The 22,209-nt window shown below is 39.6% G+C and overlaps 1 protein-coding gene across 4 annotated transcripts in view; it reads left to right on the top strand.

Moving 5' to 3' along the window:
* KLHL32 (kelch like family member 32) overlaps positions 1-22,209 on the top strand; it is an 85,187-nt gene that overhangs the window by 47,944 nt on the left and 15,034 nt on the right. The window contains exons 6-7 of one of the 4 annotated variants that reach the window (XM_088138666.1): positions 6,701-6,916; positions 19,000-19,726. The exons of 1 other annotated variant lie outside the window; for it this stretch is intronic. In XM_088138666.1, coding sequence (XP_087994792.1) covers positions 6,701-6,916; positions 19,000-19,726 — 943 coding nt within the window. Of the gene's footprint in view, positions 1-6,700; positions 6,917-18,999; positions 19,727-22,209 lie in introns of those variants that run through there. 2 more of the 4 variants (XM_088138673.1, XM_025171003.2) reach the window with 2 other exon arrangements.

The raw sequence follows: 22,209 nt of genomic DNA on the forward strand, positions 1-22,209 counted from the left end.
CTGCTGCCTCCTGAAGCTTTCTGTAGCATCACAGTCCTACCTAAAAGTACAGAAGGGCAGTATAATGTAATAGGGATGGGAATGCTGGTTGTTTATTTAGTTGGAGAAAGAGGACACAGCAGAATGTTGAGGTGGTTCAGTGTAGAAGATTAAAGGAACAATGGAATGTGCCTGGGAATCTCTAAAACAAGTTACCTGAATGGATACAGTAAATTGTGCAGTTGCAAGAAACAGCTATGACTGGATTGCAGACTGAGTTTTTGGAATATATGATCATTAGATCTGGGCAAAGTTTCAAATTTGATTAAAAAAAATGTTTTATCAAATCACCCTTTTGAATCAACAGTTTGAATCAATTCAAGACATCACATCAAGTACCTTTTAATCTTTTCAGAAAAAAAATCAGGAATGATGGGGATTTGATGACATTTTGACTTTGTAGAATCTCAGACATTGTTGTGAATGTGAACAAAGCTTAGGGGTGGACTGTGTGATGGGCTGTTTGATAGTAATGCGACAATTTGGAGACTGGTGTGCTGTCTTTTTGTCATCCTTGTTATTTCTGTCTTATAAGAGGTGCAGGGGGAATATTCCAAAAAATGTATTGCGGTAGTACCTGTGAACGTATCCAGCTGAAAGTGTGGAGGGATTAATTTCCTCTGAAAGGTTTACCATCCCTGCTATTTTCATCCAATTATGCCTGAGAAAGAAGTATCTCCAGGCATTTTGATGCTTCCCCAATACAACTTAACATTCTTTTATCAAATAGAAACTTGAATCTTGAATCAATCTGAATCAAATCAGACCTTCAGATTTCAAATTCAAACTGGATCTTGGCTGATCCAAATACCCCTAATTGTTACTAGTTTTCCCTGATTGCAACCCATGCCACTTAAATAATGTAATTGTACAATTATTTAACATTTGTAGGAGATTGCACTTCTTGTGTGAATGTCCTTGGTCCCCAGGAAATGGACAACATGGGCAAGGATAAGAACCATTTTGGTTAACAGTCCGAACTTTCATTTGTGAATAATAATATCTATCAGACTTTGGGCATTCATTGCAACATACAGAACAAATAGCAAAGCTGTTTAAAAGAACTATCACAAACAAACAAATTCATAGAGTTGGAAGGAGCCATTCAAGCCATTGAATGTAACCCTTATCAATACCAAGATCCAGATTAAAGTGATCTAAACAGATGTCTTTCTAGCCTCCACTTGAACATATCCAATACAAGTGAGCTCATCATCTTTCTGGGTAATTGGTTCCACTGTCAAATTGCTTTTACTACTCAGAAGTTTTTTTTTTTTAATTATAATTATTATTACAGTGGTACCTCGGGTTACGAACGCCTCTGTTAATGAACTTTTCGGGTTACGACCAGCTCCGGCCGCAAAAATTTACCTCGGTTTGCGAACTCCCCCTCGGGGTACGAACAGGATACGCAGCCATTTTCCCTCCCATGACACGGTCCGTGGCCATTTTTCCGCCCCTGACACGTGGTCCACGGCCATTTTCCACCCCTGACACGTGGTCCACGGCCATTTTTCCGCCCCTGGCACGTGGTCCGCGGCCATTTTTCCGCCCCTGACACATCCGCGGCCATTTTTCCGCCTCTGACACGTGGTCCGCGGCCATTTTTCCGCCTCTGACACGTGGTCCGTGGCCATTTTTCCGCCCCTGACACGTGGTCCGTGGCCATTTTTCCGCCCCTGACACATGGTCCGCGGCCATTTTCCGCCCCTGACACGTGGTCGTAGGGAGGGGGACTCTCCCTCCAAGCAATAGCTGCCTCCTGTCCTCCACGCCAGAACAGATTAACGGTAATTACATTGAACCTTATGGGGAAATTTGCTTCGGGTTGCGACCAATTCGGGGTGCGACCAGAGTCACGGAACGAATTAAGTTCATAAACCGAGGTTCCACTGTATTATTATTATTATTTTCAGTCAGAATCTGAGTTCTTGTAACTTAGGAGTTGTGATAAAAAGCAAATTGGAATTGGTTTGTGAATGTGAGGAGGTTCTGAGTGAGAATCAGAGGGTCTTCAGAGAAGTTAGCATGGCAGTAGTTCATGGCATATATGGAAATCAACTGTGAGCGAAGTATGCTGCAGTATACTGATGAACATTTGTCAGTAGTGTGCTGGCAACAGCAATGGGACTGGCTGTGTTCTTCGGGTGGTAGTGGCAAGTTTGGGTGGAGTGGCTTTTCCATTTCTACTTGTGGTGATGGCAACTGCAGTTTTGGAGGGTGAGGGCACCCAGTGACAATTTTGAGTAACAGTGGGAGCGTGAGTGGGCCGATGTACTGGCTAGAGGATTTATTTGTGTTTTGTGCTGCTGTGAGGCCCACCACACTGGCAGTAGCTATCTTATCTCTTACAAGCTACAGCAGAACTCAGAAGGACTGGAACATTTGTTACCTGTTCTGTTTTGCAGGAGCATCAAGGTTTTCCATTTTTCTGTCTCAAAGAAACTTAATTGAAGATAGGAATAGAACCTGTGATCCATATTGAAAGTGAGCATTGGTGGAGTGTGTTGAGGAATGGTGGTTGCTGGGGTGTAGTTGTTTGTTCCCCACTACTGAGAGATGATAGTTCTCCCTAGTTCTCCCAGCAGTTAGGGTTTTCTGAGTGTAGTTTAGTGCTCTAGCTACGTTCAGGAGCTAGCAAGGAGTGGGATAGATTGGGTGTTCAGAACTAGGGATGCTGGGGCAAAAGCATCCCAAAAACCTGGTTAGTCAACTAGTGGGATGTTTGTGGCATGAGTTGGAGCCCTTTGTTTAAGGGGAAGGGGGATAGGGATTGGGAGAGCTAATATGTTGGAGGGAAGAGACAGGCAGTAATGTGGTGATAGGCAGGGGGAGATACGGTGGGATATAAGGATGGCCCACTTTCGAGGAAGAAGGTCTCAGCGTGTTATACCATTTCCATGTTCCAACCAGCTGCAGTGCCCATCATTGGATCTCAGAGTCCCAGGCTTTTGGTTGCTGCTACTGAATGCCAAGTTTGCCTGCAATAAATTATCTAATAATGTATGAGAGACTTGATCTGGTGTGTGTATATGTGTGTGTGTGGGGGGGGAGGTTCCACTCAGAAGTGTTCCCATTTGGCTTTCAAGGGCAGCACCTGCGATGATCTGCCTTTGAAATCCCATAAATAACCAGTTGTGAGACTCTGCTGATGAGGTTGGCTTCTAGGGATCAGATGGGATTGCTGCTACTGTACTAGTTTCCCTGCTGTGCAGCGGCTTCCCTATCCAAGCTCCTCAATGCAGTGTCTGAGTTTGTGGTGGATTTTGGGAGGCTGATGGTTCTGGGGACTTGAATATCCCTTCGTTAGGCATGGGATTGGAGGTGGCTCGAGAGTTCATGGTAACCATGAGCCTGACCCAGGTTATTGTGAGCCTGGCTCACAGCAGTGGTCACATGTTAAACCTCATTTTTGTTTTGGGGCAGTGGCAACATGATCTGAAGATGGGGGAATATTACCATCAGTCTCTTGTCATGATCAAATTACTTTGGTAACCTTGGAGGTCTCTGTAGCCCTTCTTTGTTGCAGAGAAGAACTCATTTGATTGGGCCACCCCAGGACTCTACATTTCAGTGGAGAAGAAAGGGCCAGAAGAACACCTGTAGGGCTGTTTTGAAGACTATTCTAGGTATTTTTTGGATGAAATTACAGTGGTACCTCTAGTTACGAATGCCCCTCCTTATGAATTTTTCGAGATACGACCAGCTCCGGCCCCAAAAATTTACCTCAACTTGCGAACTCGCCTCGACTTACGAACCAGATCCGCAGCCATTTTCTGCCCATTCCACGTGGTCCGCGGCCATTTTTCCACCCATGTCACGTGGTCTGTGGCCATTTTCCGCCCGTTCCATGTGGTCCATGGCCATTTTCCGCCCTGCCGCGTGGTCCGCGGCCATTTTTCCGCCCTGCTGCGTGGTCCGCGGCCATTTTCCTGCCCCTGACGCGTGGTCCGCGGCCATTTTTCCGCCCTGCCGCGTGGTCCGCGGACGCCGGAATGGATTAACGGTAATTACATTGAACCTTATGGGAAAATTTGCCTCATGTTGCGACCAATTCGAGTTGCAACCAGAGTCACGGAATGGATTAAATTCGTAACTCAAGGTTCCACTGTACTCAGTTCCAGTCTGATTTAGACTCCAGCTGTGCAAATTCTTGGAGCTAACTGAGGCATGGCCTAGCGTGGTTACTTGGAAGAGTTAGAACTTGGTGGTCTTGAAAAAGTGAACAGGGTCCTTGTGACTGAAATGTGGCCACCTATGTATTAGACTCATTATCTCTCCTGGTTGATTAAGGTCTCCCAGGAGATGATGTATAGCTGGATCCAGGTGGTGGTAAATATTTCCTTGAGGGATGGAGTGGTTCCTCCAGTTCTTAAAGACTGATGGTCTGCCCCTTCTCAAGAAACCATCCCTTCATCCAACAGTATTAGACAATTTTAATCCTAAGGAGCTGGTCAGTTTGCATCTCCAGAAGGCTGTAGAGGAAGCAGATTATCTGGACCCTTTTCAGTCAGAATTCAGTTTGAGATACAATACTGGGGTGGTATTAATTGCACTTGTAGATGACCTGGGTTAGGACCAAGGTGGTGATAGTGCATCCATCCTAGCCCTTCTTGACCTCTCAGCAGCCTTCAGTATCATCAATCATGGTATCCTTCTGGACCAGCTCTGAGTGTTGGGAGTGGGAGGCATGGTGTTGCAGTGGTTCTCTTTCCCCTGGAGTTGGTGAGGAGGAAATCTAGCCTAGACCCTGCTTCGTGGAGTTCTTCAGGGCTTTACACTCTCTCTGCTTCTATTTAACATCTACATGAAGCTGCTGGGTGAGATCATCTGCCAGCAAAGGATCAGGTATCATCACTATGCTGATGATATTCAATTATATATCTTGGGGTCCCTCCTCCATTTTTGGGACTTTCTATCTCTAGTTCTGAATGGGGTGGCATTCTGTGCTCTGGTATGAAAGAGAACATGCCTTGACTGTCTTCAATGTGATATCCTTTCAGATATTTGAAGAGGACTATCGTGTCCCCCTTTACTCATATTTTTTCAAGGCCAAACATACCCAAGTCCCTCAATGTCCTTTCATTGGTCTTAGTTTCTAGTGTCCTGGTCATCTTTGTTGCTGAAATTTAGCTTCATTTCAGCATATGATTGCCGAAATAAGTTACTTTGTAGTGTCCTAAACAAACACAAATATATATTAGATATATATGTCAAAATACAATGGGAAAAAGCAGATTACACTGTCGTGTTTCAAGGAATTTATTTAATATATTATTGGGTATGAGAATGCTAAAGAGAGAAAGAAAAAGTTAATCTTTTTCAAAGAGTTTCTATACTGTTATCATATCATTATGTTTCCAAAAGTCTTATTGCTGATTGAAAAGTAGGTTATCTGATCAGCTATATGCATCTTACCAACTCAGCATGACATTTTTTGTCATGCAGCTTCATCAGCTGGATAGCAGGGTATCACAGTGTATAATTTTAAGCTGAACAAGTGATTGGTATTACAGTGACAATAATTCTGTTGTAACAGGCTGATAGCTTCCAGGGTTTGGAATTCAGAAATACCATTTTTAGTGTTCAGTGGACAAGGATACTTTCTAAATCATCATCAATCTTCATCATCACCATCACGTGGGGCAAAACTTTAGTTATCAAAAGCTCCACTTTCAAGGATTCTTAGACTGACTTTATACAGAAGAAGCACTGGCATATGGCTGAAGTAGTGCTACCTGTATATTACCATAAATCTGTGATGTCACCTGTATATTATCATGAATAAGGTTGGGCTCAGGAGACACAAGTTCAGTTCCCCACATAGCCATGAGGCTTATTTGGGACAATCAATCTCTCCACTTAATTGTTCTTCCAGGTCAGCTGTAAAAATGATATGTAATAATGATTGAAAGTGCTTAGAAAAAAGGACAAATAATACAGTAACTCATAATAATGCAGCTGTTCACATGGACCAGAATTGGAAGAGCTGTTCTAGCTGTTGTATTTGGAATAATAATAAAAATGTCATCAACAACAGTATATGCCATATCATAATCTGCTTCTGAAAACTCCCCTGAATTCTGGAAGTCTGTGATGTGCTATGTGTGATATAAGTCCAAAGCTCCTCTTTGGAACTGATTGCCTTGGTCTTAGCTTTTAATCAAAGAACACCAAAACAAACAAACAAATTCAGGCTAGTAGTTGCTCTTTTTTATATTCTCCTAGTATTTTAGTGCTGAGTAGCAAAGAACAGCAAATATGAGAAGCTGCTTTTTTCATAGAGGACAAAAAAGAGAATATTTATTTTGTAGAAGAAATCAGAGCATTTAGCAATGTTGACTTGAAAAGTTTGGAAATGCATATCCATCCCTTGTTATACGATTATCCCAAATATTATATTGCCAACATTTAATCTGTAAAAACAAATTATTTCAAATCTCTGTCTATGGCTATGTTATGATATATAGATAGTGATGATGTAAACTTGCAGTAGTAATTTATTCTAAGCTTAGTATATTAAAATATGTTTATTTGTGGAAGGGCAACTTTTAATAGAAAGGTAGTTCAATCTGAAATTATCTCCAGCTATAATTCATTAAGCTTTTGTTTAAATTCTCATTCCATCTAAACAAGGTGTGTTTTTATTTTATTTGACCAGGAGTTAAATAGCTTTAATTACTTGGACCTCTATAAACTTGCTGATCTCTTCAATCTAAATCTGCTGGAGAAAGCGGTGGTTGACTTTTTAGTGAAACATCTCTCAGAACTACTAAATAACCACCCTGACGAAGTCCTGGCGCTGCCATATTGTCTCATCCAAGAGGTTTTGAAGAGTGATCAACTCACATCACTCAGTGAAGAACAAATCTGGCAGGTAATGTACAAACAGTGGTTAAATTGCTGAAAGACCAGTACTGTATATCCATAACTAGTGAACTAGTTTATTGATTGATTAGTCTTACAACCATATCAAAGAAAATAAAATAAAGGTAAAACCCAGGGTCTGTTTCCAGGATAAAATAGGTAAAAGAATAGTGAAACACATAAACGTTCAATACAAAGAACATATACTAAATATCCATACGCATTTCAGAAAATAAAATTATTACAGTAAATGACAAGAAACAATAGAATAAAAATATTACTGTGCACTGAGGAAGCCCTAAGGGGCATTCTGAAGTCTGCTTCACCCCTTTGACGAGAATGCAGGTAGAGCTGTACTGTTTCAGAAAATGGGAAAGCAGAGGGGTTTGATAATGGCCCAACATACTGAAGGCCACCATATGCCAAGAAAGGACTGTAACATAGAGCAGGGGTTAACAAATACAGCTAATTGGTTGGGAGAGTGTATTCTCCTCTTTTGCTAAATAGCTTGTATCTTTACTTTCTTAAGATAAGAGGCTCTTGGTATTCAATGCAATCTTCTTTACAGCTAGAAAAATATGCAGGGATGAGCTGAAATATGCTTTGTCAAAATCAAAAATATATATTCAGTTCATTTCTCTTACATTTAGTAATATTAGTGTGGGTATAACTATCAGTAGCAGTTTCCTTGAAGGACAAGATATACATCCCTAATAATTAATTAGATGAAGTTGATATCAGAAGAATTGGCTGATAAATTGGCACGTTGACATGATCCCTTAAACCCCATAGCTGTCACACTTTCTGTCAGTGGAGATTGTCTGGAGTGTCCAAATTTCTGAACTGGGCTAAAATATAAATAGGCTCTGTCTGACTAAATTGGATTTCTTAATAAGAAATCTTTGTTGTGTTTAAGTAATAGGGCTTTGCGGGGCTCCAAATTCAAAGTAAAAAAGATGCTTTGGAGTGTAGGGGAATATGCACATAACACCTCTCTGCAGTTCTTCAAACTAAACACATTGTTTTCCTGGGATTGTGCTAAAGTTGGGGAGGCCAGTGGCATGGTCCTGGGGGAAAGGAGCAGCTTCTTTAAGAAGTTGCAGGCAGGTGCTATGCATAAGTGACCCATGCACTCTGAGGCACTGTTTTACCTTTGCATCTGTAGTGTTATACAGTGCTGTTATGTAGTACATTCCTATCAGTATCTCTACACAGTGCCCTGGAAGCATCTTAAGCAGAAGGAGGGACTTCTTATGAATAGTGGACTCTGGCTGGAGATCTGCTTGCAGCAGAGGCTTGGGGTTTAATGTCATAGTTTTGAAGCTATTCAACAGTGCAAAATGTCTCCTTCTTCTGCTCCTTAGAGCATGAGCACAAAATTCACACCTCCAGGAAAAAAAATGAGTTTACCATGTTCCAATGAGGGAAATGCAAGCATGGAATTGTCAGAAAATATGCCTTGGTTCTTGTACTAAAATGCAAAGAAAGGCTTATTTGGGGGTTACCCATTCCCCAGTTGATGAAGCATTATGAGAACCTGGACTGTTTTTTTCCCCACATGCTGCATGGTTAACACAGCTATTTTGCTTTTGTGCTGTTCTGCTGCTGTCACACTTGCTGTTACGAATAGTTCCTTCAGCTATGGCAAAAGTGCTGCTTTCTGAGTGACAGGAAACCCTGCACTGGCCATTCTAGGTGTTATCATAATTGCTCCTCTAATGGTTACTAATGCCATTACCTAGAATCTTTAAGCTATTTGACTGCTATGGGCAAAATGAATGAAACCAGAATCTCATTCTTGGACCTCTAGAATGAATTAAGACACACATAAATATTTGCCAATTTAAGCTTTGAATGGGCAATAAGTAACTGTTTTTGCTTTATCTTAGTAAATAAGTAATTCCCTCACAGTCAACCCAATACATGAAAATCAAATCAGGGCTGCTCTGTTGCCTCAAGTGTAGTTAAGTTCATCATTTTTGCTAAGGTTATACTGGTAATGCAATATACCATGGAAGAATCTAATATTCAGCCCAGGGTGAAGATTGGGTATGCCAGAGGATTAGTGTCAGGGTGCTTTAGAGAAGTGAAACTTGATATACAGGCTGGAGCCAGAGCTACAGAATCTCATTAAATTGCTGAATTGTTCATTACTGAGCACTCTCCCTTTAATAAAGTGCTCATTGACTTTGACAAATCCCCATCCTGTGTCTTAAAGGACAACAACAGGGTAAGAGGCACTGGAGAGGGAGGAGGCTATTGGCCCCAAGTTTGGGTGGGGGCATTGGTAGAAAAGCAGTAGAAAAGCTGGTGAAGAATGCCACTCTCGGGGTTACTTCCATGTGTTAAATCGGTGAGATGTTGGTAAAAGCCAGCTGCAGCCATGTTGTGTATGCACATGCATGAACAGGAAGAACTCTGATTTAGTATTCCCCCGCAAGGCATCATCCACTAGTTGAGCTTCCAATAAGCATCGACCACAAATTTAATGGTGTCTCTGCGCTTTCCTTTTCCCAAGGGCAGGGTGCTTGGAGTGGATAGCAATATTGCCTAGGCATAAATAATTCCTACACTGTGTCACTGAAATGATTACTCATATTCAGTATACAGGCTGAACAAGTTAGAAGAAAAATATTTATCTTGGATATCGGTGAGGCCTGGCTATAGACAGATGTGTTTGTGACTAACATGGAGTTGTGGGCACATGATCCTTGTGAAGATAGTTTCATAGTTCCTTGTTTGCCAGGGAATGTCCCCTATCTGTGATAGCCAATAAATAAGTGCTAAGGTTTAAAAACTTGGTAAATGTTGAAATAATGTATTTTTAAAACATACTATGGGTAGAATTTGAACGTAAGAAAACGTTATGATGTCTGCATTAGCATACTAGAATTCTTATATGGTACTGGTTTTGTTTCTGATGAAAACACAAATGCCTTGTTTTCAAAACTATCACAGGACAACAGTGGGACTAGTATCACCTTGTAGGCTATGACCCAGTGACTTTTTATGAAGATATGTTAGGACTCACTAAGTTAATATTTAACATCACATTTAGTTAGAGAACAAGATGTAGAAAATCACATGTTAGCTCTTTATTCTACATTAATTTTCAAAGTCTTGTTCAGGAAATAAGGTAACTTAGGAGGAAAACAACAACCTTAAGAGAAATTGCAACATTGCAACACTTATGGGAGCTGTAACAAGGATTGTTTGCTGCAAAAGCCTCAGGACAGACAAGGACTGATGAGTATCAACTCTGTACTCTAGATGTTTGGGAATTCTGGGTAATTCTAGAATAGAATATTGTTATTAGGTTTTTTATCCTGCCTTTTTTTAAATATATATTTTGTTCAACTGAGAAGTATGGCTTTATACTATATTCACAGAAGTTGAGGTGGCAAAAATAGTTCCTCTTATGGTTTCATGCTCTGAGGCTTGTATGATGTGGTTTTAAAAAGGAGAGAACAATTCTCACAATTCAACAGCCATACTCTAGAGACTATCCTAGATGAGATAAGCCTGCTCTGGGCGCAAGATGGTTCTTCCCCATCCACCCCCATTTCTCTGTTGGAAATATGCCTTGTTGGAGTATGCTGTACTCTTCACAGTTCTTGACTTGTTGATATTACAGTCTTCCTTCAAAATGAATAGAAAATATACCATCACCAGTTAGGAAGAGAGTGAAATGCTAATAGGAGGAGGTAATAGCACAACAAGCAAACAAGACTGAATGACTGAAGCAGTGCAGTACAGTAATTTGTGGGAAGACAGCAGTGCAAAACATGAAGCCGTTCTGTGTGGGTGTTTCAGGATTATAGGAGTTATAGTCCAAAATACCTGGAGGATCCTAGATAGTTTATTCCTTGCTTTATTGAATAAACAGTCGTGTGAAAAAGAAAGTACACCCTCTTTGAGTTCTGTGGTTTTACATATCAGGACATAATAAAAATAATCTGATCCTTAGTAGTTCTCAAAAGTAGGTAAATACAACCTCAGATGAACAACAACACATGACATATTATACCATGTCATCATTTATTTTACAAAAAGAAAACCAAAATGAAGAAGCCATGTGTGAAAAACTAAGTACACTTTTGCTGCTTCCATAGGTATGAAGAGGCTCAGTAGCAGCCAGGTGTTGCTAATCAAACACCCTTGATCAATTGATCATCAGCAAGTGTATAACACCTCTATAACAGCTGAAGTTTTAGGAGTTTGCTAGTCTCAAGCATTGAGGTGTGTGTTAACATAATGCCAAAGAGTAAAGACATCAGCAATGATCTTAGAGAAGCAATTGTTGCTGCCCATCAATCTGGGAAGGGTTATAAGGCCATTTCCAAACAATTCAAAGTCCCTCATTCTACAGTGAGGAAGATTATTCACAACTGGAAAACATTCAAGACAGTTACCAATCTTCCCAGGAGTGGATGTCCCAGCAAATTCACCCCAAGGTCAGACCATGCAATGCTCAGAGAAATTGCAAAAAATCCAAGAGTTACATCTCAGACTCTGCAGGCCTCAGCATGATAGATGTTAAAGTTCATGACAGTACAATTAGAAAAAGACTGAACAAGTATGGTTTGTTTGGAAGGATTGCCAGGAGAAAGCCTCTTCTCACTAAAAAGAACATGGCAGTACGGCTTAGGTTTACAAAGTTGCATCTGAACAAATCACAAGACTTCTGGAACACTGTCCTTTGGACAGATGAGACCAAAGTGGAGATGTTTGGCCATAATGCACAGTGCCACGTTTGGTGAAAACCAAACACAGCATATCAGCACAAACATCTCATACCAACCGTCAAGCTCGGTGATGGAGGGGTGATGATTTGGGCTTGTTTTGCAGCCACAGGACCTGGGCACCTTGCAGTCATTGAGTCGACCATGAACTCTGTATACCAAAGTATTCTAGAGTCAAATGTGAGGCCATCTGTCCAACAGCTAAAGCTTGGCCGACATTGGGTCACGCAACAGGACAATGATCCCAAGCACAGCAGGAAATCTACAACAGAATGGCTGAAAAAGAAAAGAATCGTGTTGCAATGGCCCAGTCGAAGTCCAGACTTCAAACCGATTGAAATGCTGTGGCGGAACCTCAAGAGTTCCTCACAGCATAAACCAATGCCTGCAAACCTCAGTGAACTGAAGCAATGCTGTAAAGAAGAGTGGGCCAAAATTCCTCCACAACGATATGACAGACTGATAAAGTCATGCAGAAAACGATTACTTCAAGTTATTGCTGCTAAAGATGGTTCTACAAGCTATTGAATCATAAGGTGTGCTTAGTTTTTCACACATGGCTTCTCCATTTTGGCTTTCTTTTTGTAAAATAAATGATGACATGGTGTAATATGTCATGGGTTGTTGTTCATCTGAGGTTGTATTTACCTACTTTTGAGAACTGCTGAGGACCAGATGATTTTTATTATGTCCTGATACATAAAACGATAGAACTCAAAGAGGGTGTACTTTCTTTTTCACATGACTGTATATGTATTGTGTTGACATAAAACATTTTGCCTTTTGATTTAAACAGCTAATTTGAAGGTCTGTACTCCAGGGAAGATACAGTATTGTCATAGTACAAGGTGTGATGAGTTCAGAAACTTAAAGGAACAAGATTTGAATTAGATTCACATGTTAACATTATGTTTGGTTGTTTTGAATTTAGAATAGATCCAGATATGTCGTAGTGTGCAATCCTTATTTTCAGAATTTGTCTTTCTTTTGTAACTCTCTGACAGGCCTCCATTCTCTGCTTATACTTTTATTTTTAGATGTACAAAAACCATTAAAACAGAAAAACATTGTTCAGTGTCTTTTGACTGGTTAACACCAGGAACCGTTAATCTGTTTACATTCCTCCTCTGTGCTTTGATTCTGGTTGATTCTGACATAATGTATTATGTTCTTCTGCTGATTTTAGATAATAATCTTATGATCTTACACATACAACTAGTAGTTAATAGTATTTAGTATAACAACTACATTTGAACATCTTTTCCAGAGGTCACCCTGTTCTCTTTCTACAGCACTGAAGGAAAAAAAAATAGAGTAGCTTAGCTTCAACATAAATCAAGATATTTTTAAAACTCTTTGATTTCATTAGGATTTAGTTACATCTAATTTCTCAAGGTACCACTTCTTTATACCTCTTGAAACTGTTAGTACTTAATGCTTTGTCTCCCATGAATTTAGGAGCATGCTTATATGCAATCCTCTTTAATCTTCTTCATAGATGAAACTGTTTTATATCTTTTATAATGATTTTTTAAAATTATTTCAGCAGTGTTTTCCCACTTAACTTGTCATGATAGGATATTCTTTCCAGATTCTTCATATATTTATTTTTATACATATACACCCATATAACTATGTGATAGTTTAAAGATCTCCCCTCCTTTTTATTTTTTTATTTTATTGACTGTTTCACTGAGCAATCGAGCATTGCTGAAATGCACTGTTTTGTTTCATTTAGGTAATGACCATATTTGAATGGCCAATGTAGATTTGTGGTCAGGATCCAGAGATGTCCCTGTGCTGGTGTGTTTCCTCTATATTGCAAGGCTGAATATAGCTAAAAACATGCTTTCTTTGGCTTTCTGAAAAAAAGAAAGTGTGGTTTTACACTTTGGTCTGGCGTTCTGAATCTACATACATGTAAATAAAAATTCATCAAAAAATTCAAAAAGTAGACTGATTTTAGAAGGAATATGTTTTAGAATTTGAGGTAGATTTTTTTTAATTTAAGTGCTTCAAAAGGACAACAGCTTAATTAAACTCTTGATTGGTCTGACTGTTTTTCAAGATTTGGCCCATCTCACATTGCAATTTTTTTTCCCTGCACTGTTTCTGGAGGCTGTGGGGATCTGGATGGGGCAATTGGTTCAAGCTTATTCCTAGCAAAACCAAGTAGCTGTAGGTTTGGGGGGCACCTGGATCCAGGGAATTTTCATCTTTGGTTCTGAATGGGATTGTGCTGCTCTAGACAAACCTAGTGCACAATTTGGGAGTCCCCTACACTTCTTGAAGAACAGGTGGCAGCTGTGGCACCTGGATCTAATGTACAAATCCATCTGGTGTGCCAGTTGCATCCATTGTTGCCCTACTCAGTGTCACTCATCCTTTAGTCACCTCTCACCTGGATTACTGCAATGTGCTCAACATGGAGCTGCCCTTAAGACCACTCACAATACACTGGTCTAGAATGCAGCAGTTTGAATAGTTAATGTGCCCATAGTTCCCCACTGCTTTGCATGCTGTACTGGTTGCCAGTGACCTTCCAAGGTCAATACAAGGTGCTGGTTATTTGTGGGATCACTTGTCTCAAATTACTTCTGTCCATCTGATAGGATCTGACAGGATGTGCATGCTCTAGGTCTCACCTATAGAATAGTGCCATCTGAATGAATAAATGAATTTCAGATACTCTGGCAACAGCTTTAAGAGTAGCCCGGTGATAGGATGTTAAGCTTTTAACTTTGTGGAGTCTTATTCAAACATTTTATCTTGGACTTAGACTGTAATGCAGTCTATTGTAAGAGCCTTAGAACACATGAACATATTTCTACCAAAAGGAACATTTTACTAAAATGTTGTGGTAAGCATTTAATGTGCTGAAATTTTAAGGAAAACAGATCCCAAATTGGCTATTGCAACTTACTGATTAGAAAATTACAGCCAATAATTGTAGCTGCATAATCTCCTATGATGCTGAGCTTTAGTCCTTGACTGGGCAGCTCATAAAGTGCCCTATTATTTTCTGTCAGCTCTTTGATTATGTTCTTTTTGAAACTGATTAGAGAAGGAAAATCATTCCTATTTGTAGTATTCTGTCTCCTTTCCTTTCTGCAAAAGTTGAGCCTATTCCATTTTTTTAGCCTCACAACAAGCTTGTGAGATAAGCCTGTCTGAGGAATAGGCATACCCGGTAGATTTTAAATGGACTGATCTACTATTTTTGAACTCAGTCTTTTGCTGATTTCTCCAACCACAACAAATATTGTCTCCTTCTGTTCTCTTTGTGTTTGTTTGAAAAGTACCCTCCTGATGGTGAGATGGACAGACTGGCAGACAGGCACAGTTCTGAGCCCCCTTACATTATTTCTTTCCATCATTCTGTTGGATCGGAAAGAATAAGAAGCACCCAAGGGATATAAAAGTAAAGTAAAAAGTTCCTGGTTCTCCAAACAGCATTGGTTTCTTTCCCTTCACTCTTAGCTTGGGGAGGTGAAGAACATGAACAGGCACACAGAACATTTTTAAATATAGAACACAAGTCGGACTTGAAACAAAATGTTTCATGGTATTAAAGCTTCATTGTATTGGGTAGCTTTTCACATAGCACTATAGCTGGTGATCACTGCAAGAATTGTAAAAAGTTTGTACATGAAATACAATAATAATGATAGAAACAAAATACAAACAAAACAGGCCAGTAGTACTGCTGAAGGATGATCTTCTGCTCTTCAGCCATATGCAGCTGCTTATCCCTGCTGCTGTTTCTGCTGTAAGTCAGTGATATATTAAGCATCTTTGAACATGGGAATGCTTTTTTACATGCTACACAATAATCTCCACTAGACACAATCCAATCAAAGCTAAGCATTTTTAAGTCCCATTGATTTCAGTGGGAAAGAGTGAATTGCACACTCAATGGCTTCCCATGGAAACTAATGGGACTCAAGCATATTTAAATTAGACTGGATCATGCCCACTTAACATTGTTACATTTACATATCTGCCAGTAGTTAATAAGCCTGGGGGCATGCTAATATTGCTGTAGCTACAATCAAGGGTGGGTGCATATAAAAGGACACAGAAATAGATTCAGTTTGCTGGGTAGGTATAAACTGGAAGTAAATTTATGAAATATGAAGCTCTTTGAATTAGCTTCAGCCTTCTCTCTCTGCTTTGCCTTTCTTCAGATACAAATTAATCTCCTCTGCTAAGCCTCTTGTTTTGCTGCAGTGCCCTGAATGCTGATGTACTGTGAGGATATACGATTGGCTAGATGTATGTGATGCAGCTCAAGAACATAAAGGTGTCTTGCAGTTTTCCACTTAAAACACCTACTTTGTTCAGTGATACACTGAGGTTGCCTTTGGCGCTTTTATTTTAATAGTTACTAGGATCTCAGGAAACAATATGGTAGAATTATGTAAAGCTATCTGAGAGAGTTGAGGAGCTACAGTCTGGGGTGGGTTAGCCATGCCTGGAATATTCTGATCCTGTTTTCTCATAATTAAGACTATCACTTAATCTGTTGGCTTTAATTCATAATAGATAAAGTAAGAATATAGTTCTGAAATCAGCAGCCCCAATAAAAGTGTGTGTGTGTGTGTGTGTAGGTATTTGAGTATGGATTTCAGAAATGTTCTTCGCTTTGATTTTTTTTCCCCAAGACAAGAAAACATAAATGTATCACTTTAAGGCTGAGAATGGCAATACATATATTGTCGAAGAAAATGTTTTGCAGAGCTCTTTGTACATTCCTTATGGTTGCTATTGCTCCCCTCCCGTTTTCCAAACTTTCCTGACATTGTGAAAAACATTGGCTGAAATATACTGCCCAGCTAATCAAACATAACCGAAAGGAGAGGTCAGTGGAAGTCTTTCGTTGTCTTGTGACTGGGTTTTGCTGAAATTATGCTGAACGCACACTTAAAGCTGCACTTGGAGGAAGGGGAGGAGGCAGAATCCTACCTGTGTTTTTATAACTCTGCACTGTCAGAACTCATAATAAGTCAAATATTCTTTCTGAGGTACTCGAGGAGGAGGGAAGGGAGGGGGAAAACCTGTAAATTTAAGAGTAATTTCAGATTGTAAATGAAAAAGAGAGGCACGACTGTTCATTTGCACCAATCATGCCTTCCTTTCATCTGCTCTGATTAGGCCTGGTGCGGTTTCATCAAACTACTCCATCACGGAGCTGTCACTCCAGCCGTCTGTTGATTGAAAACAATCAGGGCTCTGATGGCACAATTATTCTGACCCTTTAACTAGAGGCTGCTGTGATAATGAAAGGTTGATTATGATAGTTTGTGCCTCTTTCAGTTTGCCAAGAAGGTTAATTTGGGCATCAGACGGATGTTTAATGGGCGCTTGCTGGCTACACTGAGGTAAATGAGAACGTGCAGCCTTCGATATTGCATGGATATAGTTTGGCTGCCAATCATTGTCATTTTGAGTTTGTGCCTTGCACTCTGGAAATCACTTTTTTTTCTTTGGGATTTAATTTATTCTGTGCCCTGAGGAAGTTCTTTCACTCCCTGACCTTCACTGGCTTTCTCTGCTCTCTTAATTTTTTTTTTTTTTATTTTTATTTCCTTGCTTCCCTTCTTCGCCTCCATAGATTGTGCTTAAAGGCACAGCAGATCTAGAGGAACCCTCCTTCCCTCCTCCTCCTCTTAATTCCCCCCCCTTTTCATGGTGGTTTATCATCTATGTCTGGCACAGTCTTATTTTGTTTTTTGTTTTATGTTGTAGAATAAGAATGTCAAAAATTATTGTGGAAGTTATTTTGCTTTAAATAGTAATATGTTTCACAGAATGTTGCCAGGGCTGTTTGTGAGGTGGTAGACTTGTATCTGTAGAACAAAAACAGAGACAGCATTAAAAAAAGGAATGGAAAGTTTTCACATGATTGCTCCTGCGGCCACATGAGTCACTGGGTTTTTTCCCTGTAGGGGTGAGAATGGGGGTGGGGTGGGGTGGGGTGGGAGGGGGAGTGAGAGATTCTGCCCATCTGATACCTACGTCCCATTCAGAGAGGCTAGTAACAATTATTATTAACAAATATATGCACTCGGGTGCGGGGGCGGGATCAAGCAAACAACAATAAATAAATTAGGAGTTTGCTATATGGGGAAAAAAACCTCTGTTAAAGCATGTTCTTTTGTCCTCATCAGCTAGGTCTCCACCAGAGCTTCAGGCATAGAAAATAGGAAACTGAGAGACTCTTTCCTATTAATGATGCTGCTCTATAAAATGGTTTGGAGGCTTCAGCTGGTTCCAAGTGCCACCACTTGGTTTTTGAAGTACTGGTTACTCTGTATAGAGCTTCAGCTCTGTTGATAATACTGTACTTGGATCCAAATTCCCTGGTACAGTCCTTCATTCCCATTGGAATCAGCGGAACAAATCACAATGGAGTTTATCCCACTGATTTCAGTATGACCCAAGTTCAAATAATTCCATTTGGATCTAATACATTGTTCTTATAGAGCCAAAATTATTACAGCTATATGGCACTTTCACATGTCCAGCAAAGTGCTGCATGTATATGTTAGAAAACAAGTCCTGAATGTGCTTCATTCTACTACCTATGATTGCTAGCATTCAAATAATTTACTGCATCTAGTTCATCATTGCAAATTGTGTTCATTTTAATTTTTTTAAATGCTTTTTACGGTATACTTCAGTGGTATTCCCTTTGGTTACCTGTCATTTAGGAGTTAGAATGTTACATGCATTAACAATTACTCCCCCCTAAAAGTAAGGTAATGTAAAATCTTCAAGAATGGCATGGTTTTATATATAGTATGGCCAATAGAGATGTGGCTCTTGGCACTTTTTAAATCTTGCTTTCCTACAGCTTTCCCCATTTTGTGCTCTCCAAATAAGTTGGAACTACAATCCTCAAAATACCCAGTGAGCATGAATAATGGATGCAACTGCCAGAGCAGCCTTCTCCAATCTGGTGGCATCCAAATGTTGGGATTATAACCCCCATAATGCTCAGTGAATGTCAACAGGGGGCACCTAAGTTAGGAATTTGGGGACATGTAATGTAAGTTAGTCATTATGGAAAAACTCTAACGTTGTCATGCATTGTCCTTTCTTGTTTATGCAGGGCACCCATTATTTGAATGTTTGCTAAGACAAGACAGCCCTGTTATCATATATTAATTCTACACACAGTCATCATTATTTTAGGGGAGATGAAGGGATGTTTTTATATATGCAGCAGATTAAATTTGGGAGTATAATTTTTTGTTGATAAGTTGAATAATTCAAATATGTATTTCTCACACCGAATTGTGAATAATGTAGATAAGTTCATTTTTAAAATGTTTTTCCTCCCTTTTAGCTAGCTGTGAAATGGCTAGAACACAACTGCCGATATCAGTACATGGATGAACTTCTACAGTATGTTCGGTTTGGGCTTATGGATGTGGATACGCTGCATACGGTTGCCCTCTCACACCCCCTTGTCCAAACTAGTGAAACTGCAACAGCACTTATCAATGAGGCTTTGGTCTATCATCAAAGTATTTATGCACAACCAATTTGGCAGACCAGAAGGACGAAACCCCGCTTCCAGTCAGACACTCTTTACATCATTGGTGGAAAAAAACGGGAAATCTGCAGAGTTAAAGAGCTCCGATACTTCAATCCTGTGGACCAGGAGAATGTTCACATAGCAGGGATTGCAAACTGGAGTGAGCTGGCTCCCATGCCAGTAGGAAGAAGCCACCATTGTGTGGCTGTAATGGGAGATTTCCTTTTTGTGGCAGGCGGTGAAGTTGAACAAGCCACTGGCCGCACATGTGCAGTACGGACTACTTGTAGATATGACCCCCGCAATAATTCCTGGGCAGAAATAGCTCCAATGAAGAATTGCCGGGAGCATTTTGTACTTGGGGCTGTGGATGAGTTTCTCTATGCTGTGGGAGGCAGAAATGAGCTGCGTCAAGTTTTGCCAACTGTTGAACGATACTGCCCTAAGAAGAACAAGTGGACTTTTGTTCAGTCCTTTGACAGGTCCCTGTCCTGTCATGCAGGATGTGTTGTGGATGGTCTTCTTTGGATATCAGGTAGAAAATGTTTCACCCACAACTTTGAAGACTAAAAACATGACAAAACATGTCTATTAGTGGCATCAGTTTGGGACCACATGTCTGGGAAAGGTTTCCTTTTGTTTGCTGGAGATTGAGGTTTAGGAAAGCAAATCAGGGCCAAAAGAGGGGTGGGGGGAAGTGGTATTATATGTCTGAGCCATAGATGTTCAGCAGTAGGTATTCAGCACAAAGGAGAGGAGTTGTACGACCAGAGAATTGTGGACAGGGATAATGAAGGTGCAGTGCCTGCTGAACAAAGCAATTACAATTTAAATAGAAATGTCCCCAGCAATTTATTTTAAACATATTTGTATTGGTCCATTAAGAGGAAGATGTATGTATCCTTATCTCTTGATGCCAATAAATGCACTCTGATTCTTTTTCACACAATTGTTGGATTTAGTACACTTACCTTAGATGAAGTAGCATTTTTAAGACATGAAACTTAAGCAGAATATAGTGGTCTGCCACAAATATACAGGCACAGAGTGGGCCATCATGGCTTATTTGCAAATAACAATAATAATTTATTAAACTTGTATGCCACCAGACTGTAAATAACTCAAAAGAACGATTGAATTTACTGCCATGGGAGAAACCAATTTTTTTTAAAAAAATGGAAAAATGAGAATAAGATAATGAAAATGAATTAAACTAATATGGGGAAGAAAAATATTGAACCTAGGGATGAGTGTCCTATTTTCAGAGTATTTGAAAATGGCTGTAATTGCACATTTTTAAAGTATTTAATAGAGACCAACTAACAGGATACCCTTGTAATTCATAAAAACTAGTTGATCAGAATGATTTAAATGAGAATTCTTATGGACATTTGAAGAATGAAGAACAACCATGTTCTCTTAGCCTCAAAGAATATTGAAGCTTTTCTGTGTAGTGGTGGTGATGATTAAATTTATAGATTGTTCCTCATCAGAGTATCACACATAAAACACAGAACATGTCCCTTTCTTTTATATAGTGTATTTTATTATATTTTACTATATTATTTTATATAGGGTAGTATGACAACAGGAGCGTGTGAGCATTGCTTTCAGTAGTTATGTGCCTGGTGACTGCAAATTTTGACCTAGATTGCTGACAAAGAGATCCATACAATATGCTTAAAATGTGAAGTATTTAAGTAAAATGGCCATGAAATCCACCCAGACCTTTAAAAAAAATATTCAGTCATTTCTGTTTTGATGAATGCAATATGGTCTAGGACCACTAATAGAGAGGGAAACACTTAATGTTGGTCAAACTTTAAAAAAGACTACAGGGTCTACCACTAACCTAAGGAAAAAATAAGGTTGCAGACAAGACCAGAGTAGGTGTGATTAAATGAAATAATAAAAGTAAGCCAATAAGCAAGAGTATTCTTTGTAGGGGGAGCTTGAGAGGGCTAAATTGGCTCATATTCAAGTACTGTATGTCAAGCTAGCTCATTCTGAGATAATTGAACTGAAGAATTTCCTAAGCACTGATAGTCACTTTATGCCATTCTATATCAACAGCAAAGGCCTCTTCTAAACAGCAATAACCAGAGGCCTATATCTATAATTGTCTATAATTTCTTGGTGGTATATCTAGAAGACTGGTAAGCCTATGTAGTCTAAGTTCTTAATTGATATGTCGATTCTCCTGGCACACAAATGGCCTCCAGTACACAGTTATAAAGCTATACAGGCCAGGCCTTTCTGATCATATTTTCTTTAGCTTTTATTTCCCACATTTACGTAATATTTTACTCCTCCAGTTGTTGGAGGCAACAGCGAGAGGAAGTGCTGCTGCTTTCTGCTTGTGGGAATCTGCTTAACTGTCATAAAGCATGTTGGGTAACCAGACGCTTCAGAAAGCCCACAAGTGGTCTTTATTTCCTCCAGCTATTGCTTCCCTGCAATAAGCATTCAGCAGTATGCTTTAAACAGTGTGACTTTCCATGCCCTGCTAATGTGTAGTTATTCTCATTTTTTTTATTGGCTTGGAGCATCAGTGTTTCCCTAATTGGGGATATGAGCAGAAGTACATACCCATGCTTTTTTTTTCTAAGTCACATATATAATATAGTTAAATATATCTATTGCTCATCAGAGAACTATAGAACACAAAAGATTTCTATGTTTTGTTTTAATGTGTATCACTCGTTAAATGCTTCCAAGATCTTAAAATTTGTGATTATTGTCTGGTTTTAAGTTTTCTATGCATGGTCAGTGCTGTGTACAGGTATTTGGCTTTGTTTGTTTGTTTTTTAATGTTACCTCCTAGTCCAGTACTTCTGGACAAGAGCAAACCGGAAAACCATCACATGGTCTGCTGTATAATGTTACTCTTCCTTTGTACCATTCTGTGGGAGATTATTTTCAATAATACACCATCTGTGGTTTTGGCAGTGCTATAAGACTATTTTCTCCATTATTTTCACTGGGGGTCACTTAAAGTAGAAGAGAAACCTTTATCTC

This window comes from Python bivittatus, unplaced genomic scaffold (assembly GCF_059951505.1).
Source record: "Python bivittatus isolate LINGU-HERP-01145 unplaced genomic scaffold, Pbiv_v1 ctg000020_np1212, whole genome shotgun sequence".
NCBI lineage: Eukaryota > Metazoa > Chordata > Lepidosauria > Squamata > Pythonidae > Python > Python bivittatus.